Source organism: Candoia aspera, chromosome 3 (assembly GCF_035149785.1).
Source record: "Candoia aspera isolate rCanAsp1 chromosome 3, rCanAsp1.hap2, whole genome shotgun sequence".
Taxonomy (NCBI): Eukaryota; Metazoa; Chordata; class Lepidosauria; order Squamata; family Boidae; genus Candoia; species Candoia aspera.
The window spans coordinates 157,940,916-157,966,220 of NC_086155.1; the positions used below are offsets into that span (position 1 = coordinate 157,940,916).

Below are 25,305 nucleotides of genomic sequence, written 5' to 3' on the forward strand. Positions count from 1 at the left end.
ATCTTTAAGTTCTAGCACAAATTTTCTTTTTGATTCCATAAACAACTTGATTTCATTTCGCAAATCATAAAACCTTTTCAGCATTTTACCCTGACTTAGCCACTGTACTTCAGAAAAGTAAATGATGTCCCCATAATCAGCATCCATACTTTTAAGGAACTCCTAGAGTTGGCAATGATTCAGTCCCTTGGCCCTTATGAAATTCACTGCTTTGATGACAATTTGCATGACATTATCCATTTGCTTTCACACATAAATTTTCTTGATGTAGAATGCAGTGATACTTCATCAAACGTGAGTTGTGAGTAGGCAGCACTTGCATAGTCTTCTATCAATTTTGTTAAGTCCCTCACTTTTACCAACCATCGCCAGGGCGCCATCAGTAGATATACCGGATATGTTGACAATGGTTAAAGAAAATTGTTTTAATGTCATTTTTACTGCTTCGTACAAATCAAGAGACTTCTTCAGTGACATTATATTAGTTATCAATACCTCTAATAAAAATGGCAAGTTGAGCCGTATCTGTAGCATCAGTAGTTTCATCCATCGCCAAAGCATAAAATTTGAAATTAGCAGCTTTACTCTTCAAACCTTTTTTGATAAGATTTTCCTATTTCTTCAATTCGCCTGGCTATAGTCTGGTGAGACAAACTGATTTTAAAAAAATTGCTTCTTTTATCAGGACAAATTATATCTGCCACACTTTCCATACATTGCTTAATAAACTCACCATCGGTAAATGGTTTTGATTTTTTTGCAATCAGATTTGCTACCAAATAGCTAGCTTTTATTTATTTATTTGCTTTTATAAGAGAGTCCTTTTGGGTTGTGACTTTTTAAAAACAATTGTTGAGACGATAGTCTTTTTTTCAGTTCTGCTAATTTGTCTTTACAACAAATTCCTTGATACGCTTTGAATTTAGCAGCATGTTTTTCCGTATAATGCCTTTTCAAATTGTAGTCTTTGAAAACTGACACATTTTCCCTACAAATTAAGCATAATGCCTTAGTATTTGTCTTGACAAAAAAGTACTCATCTGTCCATTTTTCATTGAATATTCTTCCTTCATTCGCAATTTTTCTTTTTTTCTTTTCTTTTTTTGGGTTTTCTTTTCTGTTGAAACGACATTGAAGTCATGCTGGAATAAATTTATTTAGGAATAAATATATATTTTTAAGAAATAACACAACAAGCCCATAGTAAATTGTTAGGTAGGCAAATAAACAAAGTTTAATAATCAAATCAGAAAACTTACATGTCTATTTAATAATAACAATAAACGCCTGTCATCACAGAATACGTGTAGGTAGGTTGAAATATTATATATAATGCCAAAGCACCACAGGCTGACATGTGTAGTGGGCGGCAGCGGTGTTAGCTCTGCACTGCCCCCTCCCCTACACAGCTTTCCGTTGTTTCTACCTACGCAGTTCGCACTCAAGCACCGCGCAATCAAGTCACGAAAAAAATTGCAAAATAATGTCAAAAGTTTACAATTTTGGGGGGCTGCATTACTAGCTGTTCAGGGCCACATGTGGTCTGTGGGGTGCGGGTTGGACACGCCTGCTGTAAGGATTAAAACAGGGTAGGTTATGCTTTTTAAAAATCCAACAGGAGGCATCATTTTGGTAACCTCAGAGGCAGATGTATAGAGAAATAAAACAGTATTCTGTATTCTCATGGTGCAGAAAAAAATGTATGCCACCTAATACATTTTGCAGGCAATCTCAGGACCAATTCAAGAAGAGAAACTACCAATGATTTAAAGTTGACAGGCACAACTAATATAATACATCATTAATTTCTAAAGTTACAGGTAAATATTCTTTCCAGTTTGTTCTCTTTTACTTGCTGTCATTTCATAGTTATAAATAGAAAAAAAATATTCCAGATGAGAAATAAGCAGCCTGAGCTTTATCACTGAATAGCACCATTGACAGTGGTGGGATAGAACAAGTTTTGCAAAATCTAATTGGCAGTTCTTTTTATATCAGTGGCTTATGATGATTATTTGGCACCAAAGTTTGTAAGAATGAAACACTATTCTTGACAATGACATGAATTCTGTCTGCTGCTGATCCTGTCAAAATAAGTAGCAAATATTTACCACATAAATTGTAAATTTTTAAAAATGCATTCTATGTACAGGGCATATCATGAAATACCTGCATAATAGAGCTCAGGTGACTTGAGATATTAATGGGACATTCCCACCAACCAATCTTCCCCCTCCTCCATGCCTGTTCAATAGCTATGAAATTTTTGTCTGAGCAGCTGTTGCACTCAAAGGTTGCAATCCTGAGTCTAATAGTTCTGAGGGCAACAGACATGTGGATTGACACTGACTAGGGAAAGCAACTGGCCCTGAATACTCATTGTTTCTTACGGGTTGGACACATGAAATGTTTTGAATTTTATTCAGACAAAAATTGGAATGCCCATTTCAAGTTTTGTTCCAGCTAATAAAACATTTTACAATGGGGCTTATACTATTTTGTCATTTTGTTCCAAGCTCAAAATAAAACATATTTTCTTTTTTGTGTATGCATCTAGTGATTACCAACTTTGTTTTGACAAAAGACGAGATCCTATACTAAGCCTAGTATATATACATAGGATGAAAATCAATTATGTGGAAGTCAGTGTATGCAACAGAACTCTCTTATCCACTTCTCACCCCCTGTATTTCTTAGCAATCTTCCAATATTTTCTGGAGAATTCCCAATCTTTCTTTGGCAAGCAAATTGTGGGGGCATGCAAAGGGTTATAGGGGTATGGAAGAATCATTCTCTCATTCTTGTAATGTAACTAGATTAATCAGTGAAGGGATTGGATTTCAGTCCCACAATATCAGAAGGATAAAGCAATTAATGGACTCCCTCAATTCTCTTTCTGGAGCAGGCACCTTTTGTCAGAATTCAGGCCAGGCACGGAAATCAACCTTTACTCTTTCAGAAACTCAACCCTGCATTTAGGAACTACATAACAGCAGACACTTCAGCAATGTAATAATTCTAGAGAAGCTGTTTTATCATAGACAAAAATAAAGTCATACGTGTAGAACAACTACCTATGACAGATTGATTGTCTGACTTAGGGTTTAAATCTTAAGCCTTTTTCTCCTTTTCTTCTGAGTACATGGATTTTGGGCTTTTTCCTGGTCTTGAGATTACTCCATGCTTATGCAATGGTTTTATCTGGCTTTAGCCCTTATGCTAGCTGCCTCTCTAACTTCTTTCCTTGTCCTACTGGACCTGGAGGTCTATTTACCCTTATTTCCTCTGGCTGCGTGAGTCTGGAAGACATTATGTCCTTGTTCCATTTCTGATAAAGTCTCTCTCCCTTTAAACATCTCTCTCGCTCTCTCCTCCAGTCTGGAAGTCTGGATTGGGAGGAGAATTTTCATGTCTTCTTTGGCAGTCAAGATTCAGATGCTGCAGATGGAATATGTGGCCAATGAGGTCCTTTGGGTGTATTGAAAATAAAACTGTCGAAGGAGGATGGGGTTGTGTACGTCACCTGCTGCTTCCTATGAGCTTTCTGTATCTGGGCAGTCTTCCAGTAAATTAAATGTTTGCTGGGAGTCCAGAATACATTCCACCTCAATTTTTTCCTCTTCCCCTGATCTAGATAAGGTGGTAATGGTCCAGATGTGTACAATGAGCAAGGGGAACATTCTAGAATCAGGCAGAAACAGTGGAAAACTGGATGTAATTTTTTAGTGTGGCTCAAAGCCGTAGACAAAAGACAACATGATTCATTTGTGTAAATATGGGAAATGGTTCAAAAAACATGGAACCTAGTTTTTTAGAGAGTTGTGTACAAGGAAGAAACCTGGTAGAAAGCCAGACAAGGCCTCCAGCAGCAATGAGAGGAATTTCTTGATAATGACAGAATAGCACTTGTATGAGGCCCTGATATGGTACAACTGATTCTTGGGGATGCACTGCACATTACCTACCATCAGAGCATGGGCTCTGTTGGGAGTATAAACAGGCAGATCTTGCTGTCAGGCTTCAGATCAGGCATGGCTATATATTTACACTCTGCAAAACCCTGTATATGTACAGAGATGGTCTTGAAGAAAATAGGCAGCAACTATTAGTGAAACATAGGTTTAGGCCAGGACAGCAGGAAAGTGTGAGAAATAAACTTAAGATTGCCCTGTCTTGATTTTTTTAGGTATAAGAGGGAGGGAAAGAAAAACTCTGTCAAGCTTTCAAAATTCTGTTATTGCAGCCTATATCAATAAAGTAGAGTTGTAGTATTTTTTGTGGTGCCTGTTTCCTGATTTGGTCTACCACAAAGGGTTGACTGCTTTCAGAAACCAGATAACATGCCATGGACTCAGTACTTCTAAATAAACTGTTTTATGGCAGAAAGTAGAAGAGTTATGTATCTGCAGAAGACAGAAATAAAGCCCCCAACATATCTCTCAGGCCCAGGGTTTAAATCTTTTTCTCTCCTCCCCGCCAACCCTTCTGAGTCAATGGACTTCTTGCTATTTTTTCCCCAGCCTTGATTCTGGGATGCACCCACTCCACATTTATACTGATCTGAAAAGTGCCTCACCAGTTTTAATCCTGAACTTATGGTTTCACCCTGCAGGAAATTAGTGCATTTAGCCTTGGGGCTATGTTACCTGTCTTTCTTCTGTGGTAAACACAATTTGATACCATTTGGACTCCCTTTGGGTCCAAACTTAGATGGCTGTTTAATTTTGAAATAGGAATATATACATTTCCATAATATTAGGGCAGGGAAAAAAATAATGGGGGATAAGGGTGGGTGGGAATTATGAAGAAATGTTTCAAGCTAAGTCTAATTACCTGGTGGAAAATATGAAATAATTCTAACAAATCATACCTCAGATCAAATCAATATTGCTCTAGTCATAACTCCCATCAATAAGATCAAGACAAGTATTTTGGTCAAAGAATCTTTTGTAGGATTTAAATATAGAATAAACATTTCAAATTTCAATTAAAATAGGATCATATATGAATACTAAACTATTATATAATAGTTATATAATAGTTATATAAATGAAAACATGTCACCCCACAGAAATAAGCAGTTTGTTTTAACTTTTCTGGGCCAACAATTACTAAAGCTCATGAACAAGACATCTAAATTCATTTTCTTTATCTGTTGCTTTCCTTTAGCTACATACTGATTTGTGTATATTTACCTCATTCCTCATAGTTGTGCTCTTGGAATGATTCAATATTTCATTAAATCACCTGAAATCTAACAGTTCAATTTGTTATGAAACTACAGCAGCAAAACAATATAAATTACCTATCCATTGGAGCTTCATCATGCAGCATAACATGGCCTTAAGAAGTATTTCCATATACAACCAGTAGAGAGAAGAGCATACATACAACAACAATGCTTCCAATGTCAGCTGACATGGAAATAGACAAAGAAAATAATAAACTTTTTCCTCACAGACCATCGTATCATATAAACAATCCTTGTGAATTTAAAACACACAGAGACACATATAAACAAAATCCTGTAAACTTTTTGAAAAATTCAAATATGCATTATTTCTTGTTTTGTGTACCTCATTTATCAAAATGGCAGTCACTGCCTTAAGCCTTGCCCAACCTAGTTTCTTCCCAACATACTGGACTTCAGCAAGATAATTATTATCGCACATGGCAACAGGTATGGAATTTGAAATCCAAAGTATAAAAAGACACTAGATTGGAGAAGGGTGCCTGATGTTATATTATCCAACAACATTCCAGCAGTACTGTAATTGTTATGAATGATATTAAAAAGCAGTGGATATACAATAAATGATTGTACATGTATATACCTTCCATGTTTCAGTAAGGACAAAAAAGTAGACTCCCCCCCCTTGGGGCCTCATTCTATATAAGATTGGAATTACTTCTAAGGAAATAGGTAGAGGGTCTGGTGCAAATATTTGAATTAAAGATACTGAGTATTATTTTTAAGAGTACATTTTGGTAATTGTGCTTATTTTCTCCAACGGTTTTCAATGGAAAAAAAAGTTTACAATACATCAACACAAAATACATGGCAAAGGAACTTACGGAGAAATGGATTTCATTGCAATGACAGATAGATGTTTTGTTTCAAGCAAAGTTGAAAAGTGTTCTGAGTTTCACAGGAGAACTGGAATTATTAGTATACACTATTCATGCACAGAAGAACAACATGGCAGAAAGCATGACTCTGATGATGCACAAGTAAGTTACTTACAGGTAATAAGTGTAGGAGTGATAGCTTCTTCTGCCATGATGGTGGAAGGATTTTAGGCAGTGTAGGAAAAGATGAAATGGAAGGAAAGAAAAGCCAAATATTAATGTATGAAAAAATCGAGATGAGGCTAGAACTGGAGAAACAAATGAAAAGATAGCAAGAATGCATCTCATACCATGCACCACATCTGGAAAAGACAGATGATATATTCACTCTTCGCAACAGCTTTAGCAGTAAATTCATAACTGAGTTTTTTTAGTAGCCATCAGTAACAATTATATCTCTCTCACATGCATATAAGACATAAATGCAGAGACACACAGATAATTCATATTATAACACTTCCAGAAAAAATAACAGCAGACATCTCTAAAACATAATTAAGACATTTGGAACAGAAAAAAATGTTTTTATTTTGCCAGTGTACTGTGGGTTATGCAGCTCTTTCTAGATCTGTATCTTTTTAAAGTTCAGCTATGCTTCAATGTAACAGACATTTCTATTTGTTAGATCTTAAAAGTTAAGAATACTGTAAAGTTTAAAAGTATAAAACTATACTACAGGTAACAGAAGTATATAAGTAGCAGTAAAATAATATATATAAATAAGCACAGTATTTTATTGACTATGGCAAAACAAAACAATCAACACTTTACCATAAATAGGCCTTATAAAGGCCAATTGTAGATAATGTTAATTTTTCTTCAGCTACATGTTGTAAGCATCTCATTGAAAATAAGGATTTCATCACATTTTATCTCCCATTTTTTTGCCTATAGAAATGTTTGCTGGTTTTATATTCTTATTTTCCAGTATTATTTATGCCCAAGATGTTACTTCCTTAATATTTAACCCCGTATAGAGTAGTTGTTAAATGCACAAATGTTAAAATTCTATTTGAAGAGGAAGATGTAATATGTGTTTCAAAAGGAAAGCTGTTATATATTAATTGCATTTTTGAACTGCATAAAAAACAACTCCTTTGAACGAACTGCTGTGCATTACAGAAATATTGACAGTCTACATCTTGAAGATAGAGAATTACAGTTTTCTTTTCTTTTTAGAATCTCAAGACACAGCACTAACGTTTATTATAAAAACAGGAATGCATAATAATTAGTGCTACCATATCTCTCAGTACAGTTAAGTAATTTCAGAAACAGCAATAAATATAATTAATCAGTGTAAAATTGTTAAGTGCTTGGATGACGAACTCTCCCAAAATTACATTTGAGATTTATAGGCAGTCCTCGACTTACGACCATTTGCTCAGCGACCGTTCAAAGTTATGGCAGCGTTGAATGAAGGGACTTATGACCTGTGCTTGAAGTTATGGCAGTTGCAGTGCCCCTGTAGTCACATGATCAAAATTCTGCAGTTATGACCACATAGGTGCTTCAACTCCTCCCACCCGCCTATCCCCCCCACATCTATGCCCTTTTGGACCCTGCCACCCCAGCTTACCTTTGCCATCTTCTTGCTCCTGCTGCTGCTGAGGTGTGCCTGGCCTGGCTGCTGGGCTGGGCTGGGGTTGGGCTTTTCACTGCACTGTGGCTTTGGGGCTGCTTTTTGCTTTTTTTTCTTTTTCGCAGAGTGAAACCCAGCCCAAGCCTGGCCCAGGAGTGTGGCACAAAGAGGGTTTTTGGTGCACCATGGCTCAGAGGAGGCTTTTTACTTTTTTTTTTTTTGCAGCATGGAGTCCAGCCCCATCCTAGCCCAGGAACATGGCACAAGGGGGTTTCTTGGCATGTCATGGTGGAATTTGCTTAACAGCAGCAATGGGGAGTGCCATGTTTGCTGTTGCTAAGCGATGCAGTCACATGACATCTTGCTTTATGACCGCATTGCTTAGTGACAGAAAGTCTAGTCCCAATTGTGGTCGTAAGTTGAGGACTACCTGTATTATTTTGCTTTGAAATGATTGAGAAATCAGCTGCTTTAATTTCAGGAAATATTTCACACTACTACTTGATATAAGAAAACTGAACAGGATGTTGACATGGTTACTCTATCCTGATTTTAAGAGATGGTGAGATTTTATAGAAATGAATACTTGATAGAAGTCAAACTACAGACTAAAACAAACAGAAGAAAATACTGTTCCTCTTATGGTTACCTAACTAGTTAATTTTAGCAAGGCTTCCATCATGCCACAGGCAGGAGAATCCTATGCCTCCCTAAAGCACTCCAACTTCAGAATGTTCCAGAATGTCCTATGCTTTATTGCAGGCCTGCACAACTAGTAGGGCGAAAAGGGCCCCACTGATAAATTAAAAATACTGCAGGCTGCAAAGGAATACCTGGTGTGCCAATCAGCTGTTTGGTAGCTAGCAGAGCAGCAGCATCACTGGAGCTGGTAGTGGTGGTGAGGCCTGGAGATGTTGGAGGTGATCTGCAGTGTGTTTTCTGGGGAAAAGGTGGCAAATTTATTTACTTTTTAAAAAATGCCAGCAGGCCACAGAAGTCTTTTCGGTGAGCCACACGTTGAGCAGGCCTGCTCTATTGACTGCATATCAGCAGAATAAAAACAATCTTTCCATCCTTCTGTATTTTTTCTACTTTGTTTTCTGATACTGTTGTTTGAAAACTTTCTTCTATTGCTTTCTGGTCTGAACATTTTAATGTGTGTCAAGAACCGAGGCTTAAGTATCATTTGGATAAATGCTTTTCCTGCCCCTTACTCATTTGCAATAATGATCCAATTTGGGGCTTAGAAAGAGGCAGCTGGTGAAATGGCATTATGCTGTATCAACAGCCTTTTGATAAGAATTTGAATCGTTCTTCCTATCAAAAAGATTGATGAAATAAGGAGTTGTGTTTGCATAATTCACACAAATCTCTTAAAGTTGAAAGATTTCTGCAATATTTGCTGACCTGAAATCTCAGTTTGGCAATGTCTTGATATGCATCATGGGGGTAGTTTTCTTAAAAATAAAGTCAAATTCCACTGTTCATGTCAGATGAATTGGTTAAAGCACGTGGCATGTAATCTTGTGGAGCACAAACTTTTTCTAAAGAAGTTGGAGATTTCTGAGATGCTGTAGGCCATATGAGAAGAATTAATCTGTTTATGCAAAGTGATGAAGAAAAATAGCACTTCAATGTTTTATACTGCAAACTTAATATAACCTTAACATAACCTGTCCAAATCAAATTGTTTCTCTTGGTTCTACTTGATGTCTTGGCTTATATAAGATTCTACACTTACAGATTACAAACCATTACATTCTTTACTTAACTCTGAATGGTATGGTCTGGTTCCAACAAAATATTAACCACAGAAACTGTGGAGGCTCATATACAGGAGCCTTTGGCTCTAAACACTAAACATTTTAAGAGTCAGAATCCTGATTTGTTCAAATTAACAACAATTAAAACAGATAATCAAATTTGAATATTATGGTGAATTGTACCTAGTTCTCAAATGAAAACAAAAAGTATTTTAATGATTTTAGCTCTCAAATTGGATGAAAGATTTATTTTTAAAAATTATTATTTAAGTTAATAGAATCCTCAACAACATCTGAATTCAAACATCATGACTTTTTGCCATATTATTTGTTTGCTTTTGTCTCAATGTTTCTAAGTGATGCATACTGGTGCCAAAAATCCTAACTACTCATGCAAATGAATGGGATCAGAGCTACCAGTGACTGATGAAGAAAGAGAACTTCGAATAGTCATAGTTCAATGAGGGTGTCAACATGGTGTGCATTGGCTGTAAAAAATGGCCAAAAAAGGCACGTTAGGGATAAGACTAGTAAGAAAGCTATTGAAAATAGAGATGTCAATATCTATCAACATATAAATCTATCAATATATAAATTAATGGTGCGACTGCATCTGGAATATTGTGTGCAACACACTTTAGAAAGGATCTAGTGGAGCTGGAGAAGGTTCAGGGGAGGGCAGCTAAGATGATCAAGGGGCTGGAGCAGCTTCCCTATAAGGAAAGCTTGCGACATTTCAGGTTTTTTAGTCTAGAAAGGAGTCAAATAAGAGGGGACATGACTGAGGTGTACAAAATTATGCATGGTGTGGATAAAGTAGACAAGGAGAAGCTGTTTTCCACTTCCCAGAATACTAGAACCAGAGGCCACCCAATGAAATTGAATCCTGGAAGAATCAGGACAGACAAAAGTATCTTTTAAAAACACAATGCATAATTAAGCTTTGGAATTCTTTACCACAAGATGTAGTGCTACCTACCAGCTTGGCTGGTTTCAAAAAAAAAAAAAAGGATTGAACTGATTCATGGAAGTCATGGGAATCAACGACTAATAGCCTTGATAGCAGTGCAACTGCCTCTGAAGGCCATCTGCTGGATGGGCATCCTTCTGCAGTTGGTTGGCCACTGTAGGAATAGACTGCTGGACTAGATAGGCCAGAGGTCCAATCCAGCAGGGCACTGGTTCTTATGTTCTTAACACAGCCATTGTGGTTTGCAAGACACAGTATGTTAGGTGAACTGAGGTAATTGTGATTTATTCAATAAACTATGGATAAACAAATCCAGTTACTAATTCATATGTTGAACCTTCTATATAAATCAATGGGTATAATAAAATAGTCCCTTTTAACGTTACTTTACAGTTATGGGGACAACATGTGTTTACTTTTCTATTTTACTTTCAGACCACCAAAAATTCATTTATTTATCTAGAAGACTAAATGGTCAGCTAGCATGAGAAAAGCCTGCCACCCAGGTTCTTGTCATACTATGGTGACTCCAGCTATTGGAAAAAAAAGTGTAAGGAAAGCGCCTCTTACGTGGCCTGAATTTTCTGATGTTGCTGCATTACACAAGACGGTCATACATCCCAGTGGCTCTTACTATGCTAAAATAATGTCATAAGGTGCTATTACAACTATTAAAACTAGACAATTGTTTTATGCCTGTAAAAACCTCTTTGACAAATAGTTTCATGCCTCTGAAAACCTCTTTGACAAAGATAAGCTTTATAATAAATTTAAGGCAAGTGAGCCCTGGCTGATTTTCTACTTGATATTGCTGTTTTTATGTAATTTATAAACAGACAAGAAACATGGTAGTCTGCAGCATAATGAATTTAGGAAATAGATGCTAGCTTACTGTGCACAGAGTCTGGTAAGAAAATATAGCTAGAAGTTCTAATTTTGACATCAGTTCTGCTGATCAGCATGGTCAGGTCTGCTACTATCCACAGTCTAGTAATAGCATCCTTTTGTACTGAAAAGTTATGTCTTTTTTATTATTTTGATTAAGCATCAGATGTCGATATCCCATGGCTACTACTGCAAATTAGCAAGCTTTTGTTTTAACTACTGATGACATTTGTCTATGATATGAGACTAAATAAATGTACTTAATATTTACCTGTGCTAGTCCATACCCTAAAAGTGAAACAAGGCAACATTCCTGCTGTATCCCCAAACTGCAAGATTTCAATTCCCAAGATCTGTGCACTGAGTCCTGAGACATTGACAGCTGGAATGCTGAGGATCAGCATTCTCAGCTATATAGAAGCTGAGTTCACACACCCACACAAATGCACACAAGACACCTTATTAGAGATTACCATATGAAATACAGATACTCCTTTCTGACATCTGTATACTGAGCATGAAAAAGCAATCACAAGGGTTTCAGTAGCATGGAAGGGTGGCATTAAAGATTTATGTATACAGGTTTCCCTGCTGCAGAAAGATCCATGCTCAATGTACTGACTCTGGAGAGGATGGAGATGGATGGTGGTTTATAACATCACAAGCAATATGTGAAGGAATTTTCTATTGGATTTTTTTCACTGGAAATTAAAAAGCTTCAGTAAATACATCTGCTAAGCCATATATTTTGAAGAGGCATGAATGAAATGCTATCATAAAGCTGTCCTTGCTTTCATGGTAAATTAATGCAGCATTGACTTCTGAAGGACTGATTCATGTTTGATTTCGATCACAAGCCTAATTGTTCTAAAGCTTCTTCGAATGCTGAAAGCATGGGCACAATATATTAAACATATAGATATTGTGAGAAAGAGAAACTAGGTAGCATAGTTTCATGGTGGATAAGCTATACCTCTTCATACCCTGTAACTCTGGCTGTACAACTACACAACTTGACAAATTGATGTACTTACTTTATAGAAGATTTCAGTTTGCTATATTACTAACTTGCAAAATTATACACACACTTATTCCCAACCTAAAAATGGGATTCTAACAGAGCTGAACATATCATAAAAATTACTTCACCAGCCCTGTTATTTTATGGTATTGTTCCATTTTGTTTTAAACTATTAAGATAGATCAAATAGGGTTTGATGGCCTATAAACATATTCATATTCCATTTGTCACCCAAATCCTTGCTAGAATTATTTATCAGTGCTACTCACATGGTACTTCCAGTAAATAAAGGAAAAAAATGGCATAGGAAAACAAGGAAACAAAAATAAAAATCAGTATGTTCTAAGGACAGGATTAGAAATGAAAAAGAAAAAAAGATATATGTCAGAAAACTACCTGCATACTAATTCTGTTATATAAAGGAATTAAATGGTGGGGGGACACCTAATATTTTCTAAAAACTGGCTCAGAACTAGAACAAATGATGCACCCAGAGATTCTCAGCTTCCTTTCTTGCATGAAACAAAGTTGCCATGGTTCAGTTCTGTAACCCCACAGAAGCATTTTCTTTGCAATTCTGGCTTGTAGTTCATAAAAGTAGGTATGTGCTGCCATTGGAAGAAGAACGTCACTTGCATTATTTCTTTAGGTTGACCAATTCTTAGTTCTACATACTTTCTGGTAATGGATAAATTCTTATTCTGGAGAAGGTCAGTTATATCAAAGTAAACGTAACAACAATTTCTTGATCTAGACATGTAATTTAGATTCTTCCTTCTTTGGGGCATATTCTTCTTTAGTCTAAATTGCCATTTCATAGTGGTTGTGTTTATTTTTTCAAAGTGATTAAAGTATGTCAAAAGTATTTCTATATATTTTTATGAATGCAGAGATGCAATACTCACCCAAGACCCAAACTTGATAGCTGAGGCTTTTTCAAAGGTGTTTACTTACTTCTGTCATTAATTTCTTTCCAATTTCTTTATAAATCCCTTCTGTTACATTAATGGAGTGATCTTCCGTGGTGATTTACTAACATACAACTCATCTACATGAAATATCTTCCAAATCTAGCTAAATTGACAGATCACTTCATGGCTTAAACTCTCCAAGGTCTATGCCATTTAAATAATATGAATTAAGAGAAAGTCTAAAGACAATCATTCAGACGTTTTTCAAAGATAGTACAATTCCATCAATCAAGAGGTCTCCTAATTAATAAACGTTAAGTATAATCCACTAATCAGAAAAATAATGCAATATATTTCCCTTTGACACAGATTTCATGATATTTTGCAACAGTTTGTTTCTTTTTAATCTGAAATGTTCATATATTATTTAATACTACATACATAGGGGATAAGCATAGATTTTTCATTTTTTTGGTTTTGCTTGTTTCTGTTTATTAATTATGTTCTATTTTTATATTTTTGTTTATAATTGTTTTGGTATTTTTTCAGTAAGTTTTTTTTTGTATTTTTGTGTTTTTTTAAGAAAACCTGTAATAAAACTTTAAAAGGGAATCTAAGCATAATCTAAATGATTATAAAGATACTAATTGTAAAGTTTTCATATTGTAGTATGCAACATTCACTATTTACATTGCCTAAATAGTGTATTTTTCTCTTTGATATTACCTTTTGATGTTATTCAGAGGTTCCAAAGCCTGATATTTCCATAATGCTATTCATATTAATCAGTTATAAAACTTTGAATAATATTCAGAACATATTCTTTCCCTATTCTTTCAACACTTGGTAAATCTGCCCTGAGTTATCTGCAGAATTAATATTATTTAATCATTTTATTTTTTTCTCCCTGTGGAGAGAAAAATATGAATTTTCAAGAAAAATCAGACAGCAAATTAACATCTGTCCTTTAATAGGATTGAATTTCAAGGTACTTTTGCACACAGAAGGAACTGTCCACTTAGGAAGAGCTATTTTATTTCTTCCACTGGATTGCTGTACAAGCAGTAAAACTAAACCAAAGATTTTGTTTACTTTTTATAATTGCTTGTGCAATTTCTTGCCCATTTGACTGAGCAATTTTACAAGATATCTATATGGAATTAAATATTCACCTTAGTTCCAAGTTACAGTAGAGATACCGATAAACCTTATGTCATTTGGGCTGATCATGCAGTAAATTCTGATAGACTTATCAGTGTCAGGGTATTTTAATTTGCTTAGAATGCTGTCAAAGGAAAATGTCAGATCTCACAGTTTCATTCAACACTTGCAAACTTTAAGTGTAATAAACAGCATTACTTCTTTAAAGTCACCCATAAAAGTTTGGATGTGTTTTATTTAAAAATATGCAGGAGACTAATTGCCATAAATATGCACACATGGGTGCGTACACACACACACACACACACACACACACAAATAGGCCCAGGGAAGTATGTTTATTGGGAAAAATAAAATATAATAATTAAGCAAAATAGAATGTATAAACTACTCACCTTTTCTTCATAACTAATACAAGTCCAAGAAATATAATAATGAATAGCAAGATTCCTGCAATGACTCCAGCAATTTTAACAGTATGATCTGTTTGCTTCTCTGGTTCAGGATCTGGCTTCCTAGTGGCAGCACCTAATGTCAATATTTGAAAAGAGACAGGAAAACAACTAAGACATTGAATGCTTTGCTTATTAGTTTATTATTGTAAGAAGAGTTATCACGGTTGGCAGACAAAAAAACGTTTATTTCTAAACAATTGCTGTTGTTTATAGAAAATGTAATTACTCCTAATGCCAAACTAAATTTTAGTGCCAACAGCTTACTGCCTTGTTTTCACAAACCAATTTGTTATATTTAATATTATAGGTGTTGCCTTCCCAGTTTGTTTGCTATTTTATTGTAGTTATTGAACAATAACTACTGTAAGCTTTTATCCAAATTTAATTTGCTGAAATGTATTTTGCAATTTTTTAAATAAATGAAGCACTAATTCCTTAACATATTAGCTTAAACACCTGGAAATGTGAGATAAGCTAATTGAGCATACATTTTACCAGCAATTGGTTTGTTTTTACACAATAGACTTTTTTGCCTTTGGAAATCTAAATCTAGGTCACATCTGGCGGGCAAATGACTCCTTCTAAGCAATTTATTCATAAAATAGAAACCAGCTGATGATCATACCACTGGCACCTACATTTCCTATCTGTTTAAATGAGATAACCAGTGCCTTACAGCAGCTACTGTCTTAAGCTTTTATAACCTCCTCATTACAAAAACAAAACAAAACTGTTTGTTCTGTTTATTGCATAATGTGACAGAACGTCAGAATCTATGCCTTATGAACATTCATTTTCCTGAAAAAGAACTTTAACATTAATACTGTTAAGGATGCATTATTCAGTTCACTATGTTGACCTCCTTATAGGACTTTTGACATTTTAATAAAAATATGACAGTATCCATCATTTGAGGCCCCATGTCACCTTCACAAGTAGATAAACCATCCTGGAAACAAGTCTGATTTATAAGCTTTCTCATTAAATTTCCTGTGAATTGACATGGACGTGAATGAGAAAAGAGTAAAATCTAATTATATTTTAACATTTGTGGAACAGTGCACCACAGCATCAAGGTCTTTGAGTACTATGATTAAGTGGGGGGGGGGGTTGACCCTTCATCGTTTGCTTAAAAACTGTGTTAATGAATACTTCTGAGGCAGATTTTTTGAATTACTGTAATGATGTCAGACTTTCAATGCCACTTGTAATCTTTGAAAATAGAGCAACATATAAGCATAAATAAGTAAATAATAAATACATAAATAAATAAATTAACACTAAATCAAGCAAGAATCAGGCTTATAAAATTCTTCTTGCTAGCTTACAAGCATGGTCTCACTTCAAATTAATTGAAGTGTTAATTGAACAATTACTACCCATTTTGTGCCTAATAAAGAATTGAACTCATTTTCAATCTACAGATACAATAAATATACACTCTCTGCATTGGAAAATTCCTGGAACCAGTTATATATCAACTTGACAAATGAACATAATATCGAGGTTGCTAACCAGAGGGAGTACTACTTTGGTCCAGTACTTAGTAGTTCTGAATTATTTCTCACATGGCATATCTTACAATTCCTTATCTTGCTTTTTGTCATTTCCATGATTAAGAAGATTGAAGTGAGGGAAATATTGAGAGAGCCAGATGTTTTATATGTGCCAAGTGTGAAGAAATAATGATCTACGGATGGTAATATTTTACTATAGGGCCACACAAATTTATACTGTGTTTTACACTGCCAGCAAGCTATGGCTATTTTCACTATAGCCTGTTTTTTTATTTCAATAGCCAACTTTGTTTGGACTATGGCCTTTGCTGTAACCCTACACAAAAATCAGCAATGGGAGAATATGAACTCATGCTGAAAGAGAGTACAAGAGGTACACAACCACAATTCAATCTACTGTAAATCAATTTAAGTTTGTCACATTTTCCTTATAGCCTTAGTAGTAACACAAATGCTCAACAGCACCTAACAGCAAAAAGACGAATATGTACCACAGTCTTCTCCAATACGCTCCAGATGTGGTAAACTATCAGTTGCATGTTGGTTGGAGATGCTTAGAGCTTAAGGCAATACATATGAAAGGCACCAGGTTGAGCTACTGTGGTCTGCAATTGCCACCAATAAAGCTAGTCCTGACATCTTAGTAAGCAGTTATGGTCTCAAGCTTGCTAAATCATATGAGTTCTTACACAGTCTGGGCATTATATAATCATCCAATACAGGTTGTCCTTGACTTATGACCATTCGTTTAGCGACTGTTTGAAATCACGACATCGCTGAAAGAAGTGACTTACAACCAGTCTTCCCCCTTACGACCGTTGCAGCGTCCCTGTGGCCACGTGAGCAAAATTCAGGCACTTGGCAACCGGCTCATACTTACAATGTTTGAAGAGTTCTGGGATCACATGATTGCCATTTGCAACCTTTCCTGCCAGCTTCTAATGAGCAAAGTCACTTGGATTCTTTATTTTTGCCTCTATTTATGTTATTTATTACTGTATTTTATTGTGTATTTATGATTATGGTTTTTAATCGATTGTTGTAAACCGCCCAGAGTCTCCCGACGGGAGGAGATGGGCGGGGATAAATTAGATAGATAGATAGATAGATAGATAGATAGATAGATAGATAGATAGATAAAGTCAATGGAGGAAGCCGGATTTGCTTAACAACCATGGTGATTTGCTTAACAACCGTAACAAAAAAGGTTGAAAAATCAGGCGTGACTCACTTGACAATCACCTTGCTTAGCAACAGAAGTTCCAGTCCCAATTGTGGTCATAAGTCAAGGACTACCTTGTAGTGCCACTGAAATATATGACTTCATTGCATGTAACTGCCAGCTGGAATGTACAGTCAAAGCCAGAGGTATGAATGATTTAATAAAAATACATTTGAGTGTAAATCATTAATTTACCACACTGAACTCATTACTACCTCTGATAAATGTAACATAATATTACACATGTGTACATAAGGGCATATATTTCTTCTGAGATGTTACTTTTTTCATGAATCCAATTCTGTATGAAAGCATATTGATTTCACTTTAATTTTTACTTTAAGCTCAACCAGATGTGGGATAATTTCTTTTCATTGACATTAAATGTACTTGTTTATCAGCCTTTTTTGTAACCTGATATCTTGTACAGATGTTCCTATCAACTATTGCAATGGCAACACTTTAGAATATTTTTTTTAAAAATGAACATCATTGACTGAACAGTAATCAAATTACATTAGCTGGCAGATCCTGATATTAACTGGCCCAAGATAGTTTAAATTTTCTCTATTTTGCTTTCTCTTGCTATGACTTTTGACCTGTGTATTATGGAAACTGGTAAATATCCATTTGTTCTTCCTGAGGGAAAAGAAAATGATCACACCTTCAAAAATTTATATCTTTAAGAGACATGCAATCAAATTATTATTCAGACAGCAGGTTCCAAGTAATATCATTTTTCGGTGCCTACCCTTAACTCATACTGCAGGTAAGGTTAGGAAAAAGAAATGTTATACTCCTGTGTGACAGCTGCACTGTGATTAGGCCCATGGATTCATATAAAATAGGACTGGACTAAATTGTCAAAATGCAAAAATACAAGTGTGCATTTTTTTTTATTACCTAATTCAGGGGGTTTACCAGAATGAAATAGTGTCTTTAAAATGTTCAAGATTTTCCTTTTTGTAGCAATAAGTGATCCTGTGCACTTGCAGCTGCAGTGTTGTTGATGCAGAAACTGGGTCAAATGCTAAAGAGTTCAATCAAGACATAAGTTCAAGAGACTCATCTGTATTTTCAGCCAGGAATGAACAGGGGCCCTAAATCCTAAAACGCTGTATTCAGGACTGATGACAGATAGGGAGCTTGGAATATGAAGGTGGCAAAAGATTAAAGTATGGAATAGAATGAGGAGGAGGATAAAAGCCACATAAATTGTAGTTTTCCCACAACTCATTGTGCATGCACCCCCATCCCACTGATACTATTCTGCATACAGCATTCATAGCAAATCACGGGCTTTTCCAGGGAGGGAAGTGGGGGAAGGAATGATCAGTGTAAGCACACTAGTTGCATGCAATTTGTGTCATGATACATTTGATGCGAGTTGCATAATCTGTGTCATTTTTATGATGACGCGTAAGATGTCATTGTGGCTTTTATTGGCATGTAGCCAGTACAGCAGTGATAGTTAGAATAGCTCCTATGCCAACAACACCTGAAAACTCTTGCAAAAATTATTCCCTGGAGGGAACAATATCATGCAGTGATGGTGAACTTATGACACCTGTCTCAAAGGTGACAGGCCACAATGTTTTGGGTGACACACCAGCATTCACCAACTCCCAACAACTATTTCTCTGTTTGAGTTACCAAAGAAACTGAACAAAAAACACTGCAACTCCCCCACACTTATACCCCCCCCCCCATCTCTGTCCTTTCGGCTGCCCTGCATCCTGCCCTGGGGGGTGGCAAGCAGCCCCAGAACCACGCGGCTCTGGGGCTGCTTGCCACGTACCCGGAAGCTGCAGCTGCCCCAGCCCAGTCCCAGCAGCAGTTGCCCTTGCCACCTCCGAGACCCCTGCTGCCCTGCCCTCCGTCGCCCCAGCTCACCTTGCTGTTTTCTTGCTCCCTCTTGTATAAAGCCGGCTCCTGCAGAAGCCGCCTGCAATTTGCAAGGGGGTTCTCCAGGAACCAGCTTCATGCAAAGGGGAGTGCCTTGGCGAAGAGGTGCCTTTGAGTGAAGGGGCGTGCTTCTGCTGGCTTCGTGCAAAGCTTTGTTGTTGTTGTTGTTGTTTGGGGGGAATGACATATCAGCAGAGGCAAGTTAGGCATTTTCCGAATTTTTGACATACTGAGCACAAAACGTTTGCCATCAGTGATATGTTATGCTAGTCTTAAAAAATATAAATTGGTGTATGGGTGCTGACAGTTCTGAATTTTTTGTTTGGTCCAGATACACAAAGACCAAAATAAACAACTTAAAAAAGCATGTAGATCATGAAGTAACAGTGATGCATTATTTGTATATCTACCAAATGTAACCTTAATTCACAGTCAGTAAGTTTAGTAGAATCAATTCCATTTATTTTATTATTCCTTAACCAAAATACTTTCCTACTTTGATAAATTTATATAGCCACCTATCTCACATACATGACTCAGCAGGGTACATAGTTAAAAAACACAACAAAAACAAGATAACCAAAACTGTAACAACAAAAATAATTAAGAAAAATTAAAACTATTAAAAGAAACAAACAAACCATAATTTGCAGGAGAGTGCACTCAATTTCCCTATTAATACAGCCACTTCACAGGCTCCAAACCCACATTCTGGATCCTCAGGCCAGATGGCAAAGCCATGTCTTCAGGCCCTTCCAGAAGGCCAGCAATGTCAGGGCCTTTCTGACCTCAGGGGTAAAGATAGTCCAAAGGGCAAGTGCCACAGCAGAAAAGGCTCTCCTCCTGGCTCCTATCAGATGACAACATGCAACATACCCTTTCTGCCAGACCTGATGGGATGGATAGATGTGATCGGGGAGAGCCAGTCCCCCAAATAACCCAGATCCATGCCATGTAGGGCTTTATAGGTCATTACCAGCACGTTGAATTGTACCCAGAAGCATACTGGGAACCAATATAGCTTGTGGAGCAAAAGTATAATGTGTACTGACCTAGGTGTGCATATTCTGGTAACCAATATAGCTTGTAGAGCAGAAGTATAAAGAATAGTGATCTAGGTGTTCAGATGCTCTTCAAGGGCAGCACCATGTAGAACATGTTAAAGCAATCCATGTGGGAGGTGATTGAGCATGAGGCGTCCTGGTCCACGAAAGGCACAACTGGCGCATAACCTGAAGCTGCGTGAAAGCCCTCCTAGTCACGACTACCACCTGCTCATCAAACAGGACTCATGAGTGCAGAAGGACCCCCAGATTGCACACTGGGTCTGTCTGGGGTACTGCCATCGCATCAGAACTAAAGATAGTAAATTCCCAGATCCTGATGGCACCAAAACCCAAAGCCACTCAGTCTTGACAGGGTTGAGCTTAATCCCATTTTTCCCCATCCAAACCCTCACAGCCTCCAGGCACCAAGGCAGGATGTCAACAGCATTGCTTACTTTAACAAGGGAAGTTATACAGACGGCCATCATTGTTACAGATGACCTCACCCAGCAGCTTGATGTAGATGTTAAACAGGAGTGGAGAAAGTACTGAATCCTGTGGTATCCCACAATGTAGGGGGCCAAGGGTGGGACCTCTTGCTGCCTATCAACACTGACTGAAACCGGCTGCGAAGGAAAGCAGAGAACCAGAATACGGTGCTGTAATGGTAAATGGGAATGACCTTGAGAGACAGGAAGAAGAGCTGCAAACTAGACAACCATTAGACAAGTGGCAGCTGCGTCCACAGAAGGAATGGGGGTATGGCAAACATCTCAGAAGGGGCCCTCCCTAGTTTCTTGGACTATAAAGGTGAAGGGGGAGAGATGTACTTTCAGCCTTACAAGATTCTGTAAATGTAACCTTACAATAAAGTTAGAGCTACTACATCTGGATGTGCTTCTCGTGTGGACTACTCGCAGGCTGACAGGTGCTACCTACTCCAACCCTTGCACCTGGTCCAAAAGAATACCATACTTTGATGGTATTGAAGGATGACATAAGATCAAACAGACCAAGGATAGATCCGCTAGCTTTACCCCTGAGGTCACAATGGCCCTGACCTTGCTGGCCTTCTGGAAGGGCCTGAAGTGCACCATCCCGTTCCTGCCAGAAGTCATTGAAAAGTGCAACAAATGCTGTTTCAGTCCCATACTCAGGCCTGAAACCTAACTAAAAGGGGTCCAGATAATCCATTTCATTCAGGATCCTCTGAAGCTACAACTTCTGGGGAAAAAATTGCAAACTGAAGATGGGTCTGCAGTGGAATGAAGAGCCAGCAAGTAGACCAGTCTTTGTAATTCCTCTCTGGACAAGGAGAGGACTTGAGATTACCCACAAGTGCTCCAGACAGTTTCTCCTCACAACGAAACTGCAAGACAGTGGTCTTCGGTGGGTTTAGAGCTCTGGCAGACAAGGGAATAGCCATCTTGCTCAAACCACAGTCGGTGCGTTCAAACAGACACTGGGTTTGCATACTTCCTTTTCTAATCGTTTTTGGAAATTGCTTGTTAACTGCTTTTCAATTATTAGGCACCTTTGGATTGACAAGTCTGTAAACTTCAGATAAGTTACCTTCAATCCTTAGTGAAATAAGTTTTAAATACAAGTTTAAGGATATAAAAAATATATTTTGGAATAAACAGCAAAAGATGATTAGAACTTTAATTTTGGAAAGTTACAAACAGACTAAGCGTCCAGATGGATTTGAAATAAGATTTTGGAATTAATTATAAGAATCCTTCCCATGGGAAAATGCTTTTGTTTTGAATTTCTTTAAAAAAACATGATAGGATTACTTTGAAGGTTGGACACTAGAGGGAACCAGAAGGAACTAAAGATTACAATCAAAGAAGAACAACACTTAAATTTGACTTACTAATACAGAATGTAGCAATATATTTTAACACTGGACATATTGAAGGATATTTTTGAACAATGGACCCAGAAGTTCATTATAAGAACTTCTGTCTCTATAGATAGACTGCGTTTAAAAGATATTATGGAAGAGGAACAAGTTTTACTGGACAAGACTTAGACTGATCTGAAAGTGGATTTAAAAATGACAGGCTACAAGAATGATATGGAAAAAGATGCTACTGGACGTACAAAAAAACTGACTGATGTCTTACAAAAGAGACTAGTTAATTCTTTGAAGAATTTTGTGAGAAGGGACAAAAAAAAATGAAAAGAAATCAAGTTCTAGGACACTGTTTGAAGGAATTAAAAATCAAGAGTGTTAAAAGTAAAAGGAAGGAATATAAAGATGGTTTATTTGATCAAGGTTAAAATAGAAATGTTGTTAACTCTGGTAGAGCTTAATGGACTTTTGCTGACCAAGACTGAACAATGATGCTTTAAGGATGTTTATAGATAAGAGATGAGATATAGGAAGAGATCATTTGTTGTATTTTAAGATAAGCAAAGACCACGCTGAGATGAGAGAAACGTCTCTAGTGTTTATTAAACTGCTATAGTAAACAGAAAATCCTACCAAACTGAAGGAGCATGGGAAAACCCAGACAGATAAACCCCCAAACTCAAGGCGGGTCTGTTCTGGGTTTCTTTGAATGACCGTTCAAAGCCTCTAAATTATGCATGCATTTTCCCCCCTGGATAGGGGCCCCCTCCTGCTCACCATCTGTACTCATAACAGTAAGTAGGGCGAGGATTTCTATGACCTAAAAACGTTAGAAATATGCAAACATTTATGACCTTAAAACCATTTAAATATGATCAATTAAACCAAAAATATGGCTTTTAAAGCAAAAATATGACTTTACAATTTTTCTGAAAGTAGCACCCCATTTTTAAAAATCGATGCTTACACATAAATTAAAAGGTTTATTCTTCTTCACTTCCAGTACAGAAGTGCTAGTATTGAAGGAATCAAATGAACATTTTGAGAGTAAAATGGTCATCCCTGGATTAGTTTTCATTAACAGCAGAACTGCATTGGATGACCACATGCATCTTGAGGTTATCAAACTCAAAACTCCTTCTGTTGTCCACCAGTATGTTCTTGTATCTGGAGAAACTCCGTTCGACATCACAAGAGGTTATAGGAACAAATTTGAAAAAAGCAAACTCATTTGGGGAAAATTCTGGCTCAAAGTCTTCAAATTTTGCTTCGAGTCTATTTAGAACATTACTTATTTTGCAAAGTGTTGAATAACCCAGATAAGATTGCAGCACTCTTTGCAGTTTGTCACTAATTTTTTCAGCCACTTTCTCCTTTGCTTGCTTTAAATCACTCTCAGTTTGTTTTACAATGTTCAGTGCATCACGAAGTTCCATTCCTACAGTTTCAAGGCAGGTGATTGCTCTTGATAATCCACTGATGTTAGATCCTATATATGCTAAGTTTCCAGCCAAGGTTTCAGAAAAGGAATCTTGCACAATCTTGATGGAGGAAGCTTCACAAGAGTCAAATTCTTTAACTATCTGCTGCAAAGAAGCATAATTTGTGAAATAATACATAACTGCAGCCAGCCAAGTCCCCCAATGTGTCACGACTCATTGGGGAGGGAGAGCCAAAGTAGGAGCGATTTCTTTGAACTTTTGTACTCGAAGTGGAGCTTTAATGAACATTTTTTTTCCATTCGAAATTATCTTATCTACATCAGGATAGTTGCTTCAAATCTCTTCGGCCACTCTGTGTAAACCATGTGCAAGGCATGGGATATGGATCACCTTTGGATAAAGAAGTTTAAGTCCCTTGGCTGCTTTAGTCATGTATGGAGTGGCATCTCTTACAAAGAGAAGGATATTTCCCCTTTTTACACCATCCGGCCAGAGTAGTTTCATAGAATCGTCAGAGCATAGCAATAGTGGAATTGTTTACTTTTTGTAGAGTTTCACATGTTAGAAGAAATAATTCACCAGGCTTGTCACATTTCAGAGTGCCAATAATAACAATGGCTACATCACTTGTTTCATCTATTGAAACCCATATCTTATTGTTGTCAATAGCAGATCTTATCTTTTCTAACACATCTTCATAGCAGGCAGAGATGTAATTTTTCCTTACAGTTGATTCATTTGGAATCAGGTGACTGGTGTACTTCTCCAAAAAAATGCCTGAGGCTACCATTACCTAATTTCCTTAAGGGAATATCTGAAGTAACCATCATTGTACAGAGATGGTTACAAAATTCTCACTGGGTATTTGATGAACCTGCAGTTGAAGAAGAAGCTCTCTTGAAAAGGAGACGTTGCCTGTTCTCAGTGAAGGTAAATCTTGCTAAACAACTCATGTGTTTTGCAGTGTCAGAATGTTGTTGAATATTAAAATGCTTTTGGGCCAATACCTTAACTTCACACAATTTACAAAACAAAATATCACCATTGCTACTGAAAATCTGCTTCCCAAATTCTTGAACAAGACACCATAATTTTACATTCGCTGAACATGTACTTTTAGGCATGTTGAAATCAGATTGCAGCTCTCACATGACTCCACCACCTCGAACACACACACCTGAGTTGGGGAGCAAATGAGAGAGAGAGAGAGAAAAAAAAGGCAAATTCTCACTCTTTTTTCAGGCCTGGTCAGGGAGAAGCCTCTGCCTGCTGAAGTCATTTTAAAAAAGGTTGCTCTCCCTCTCTTACACACACACACACACACACAAACACAGCTCTGAGTTGGAGAGCAAATAAGAAAAAGAAAAAAGCAGGCAAATTCTCACCTTTTTTTTTCAGGCCTGGTCAGAGGAGAAGCTTTTTCCCTTTCCCTCCCTCC

At 36.9% G+C, this 25,305-nt stretch overlaps 1 protein-coding gene across 7 annotated transcripts in view; it reads right to left on the reverse strand.

The window, feature by feature from the left end:
- Nucleotides 1-25,305, reverse strand: part of PTPRM (protein tyrosine phosphatase receptor type M) — a 516,027-nt gene that overhangs the window by 157,536 nt on the left and 333,186 nt on the right. For 4 of the 7 annotated variants that reach the window (XM_063299123.1, XM_063299121.1, XM_063299119.1 and 1 more), the window contains one exon: nt 14,818-14,950. In XM_063299123.1, the coding sequence (XP_063155193.1) occupies nt 14,818-14,950 (133 nt within the window). Of the gene's footprint in view, nt 1-6,244; nt 6,275-14,817; nt 14,951-25,305 lie in introns of all 7 variants that reach the window. The other 3 variants (XM_063299120.1, XM_063299117.1, XM_063299116.1) reach the window with 1 other exon arrangement.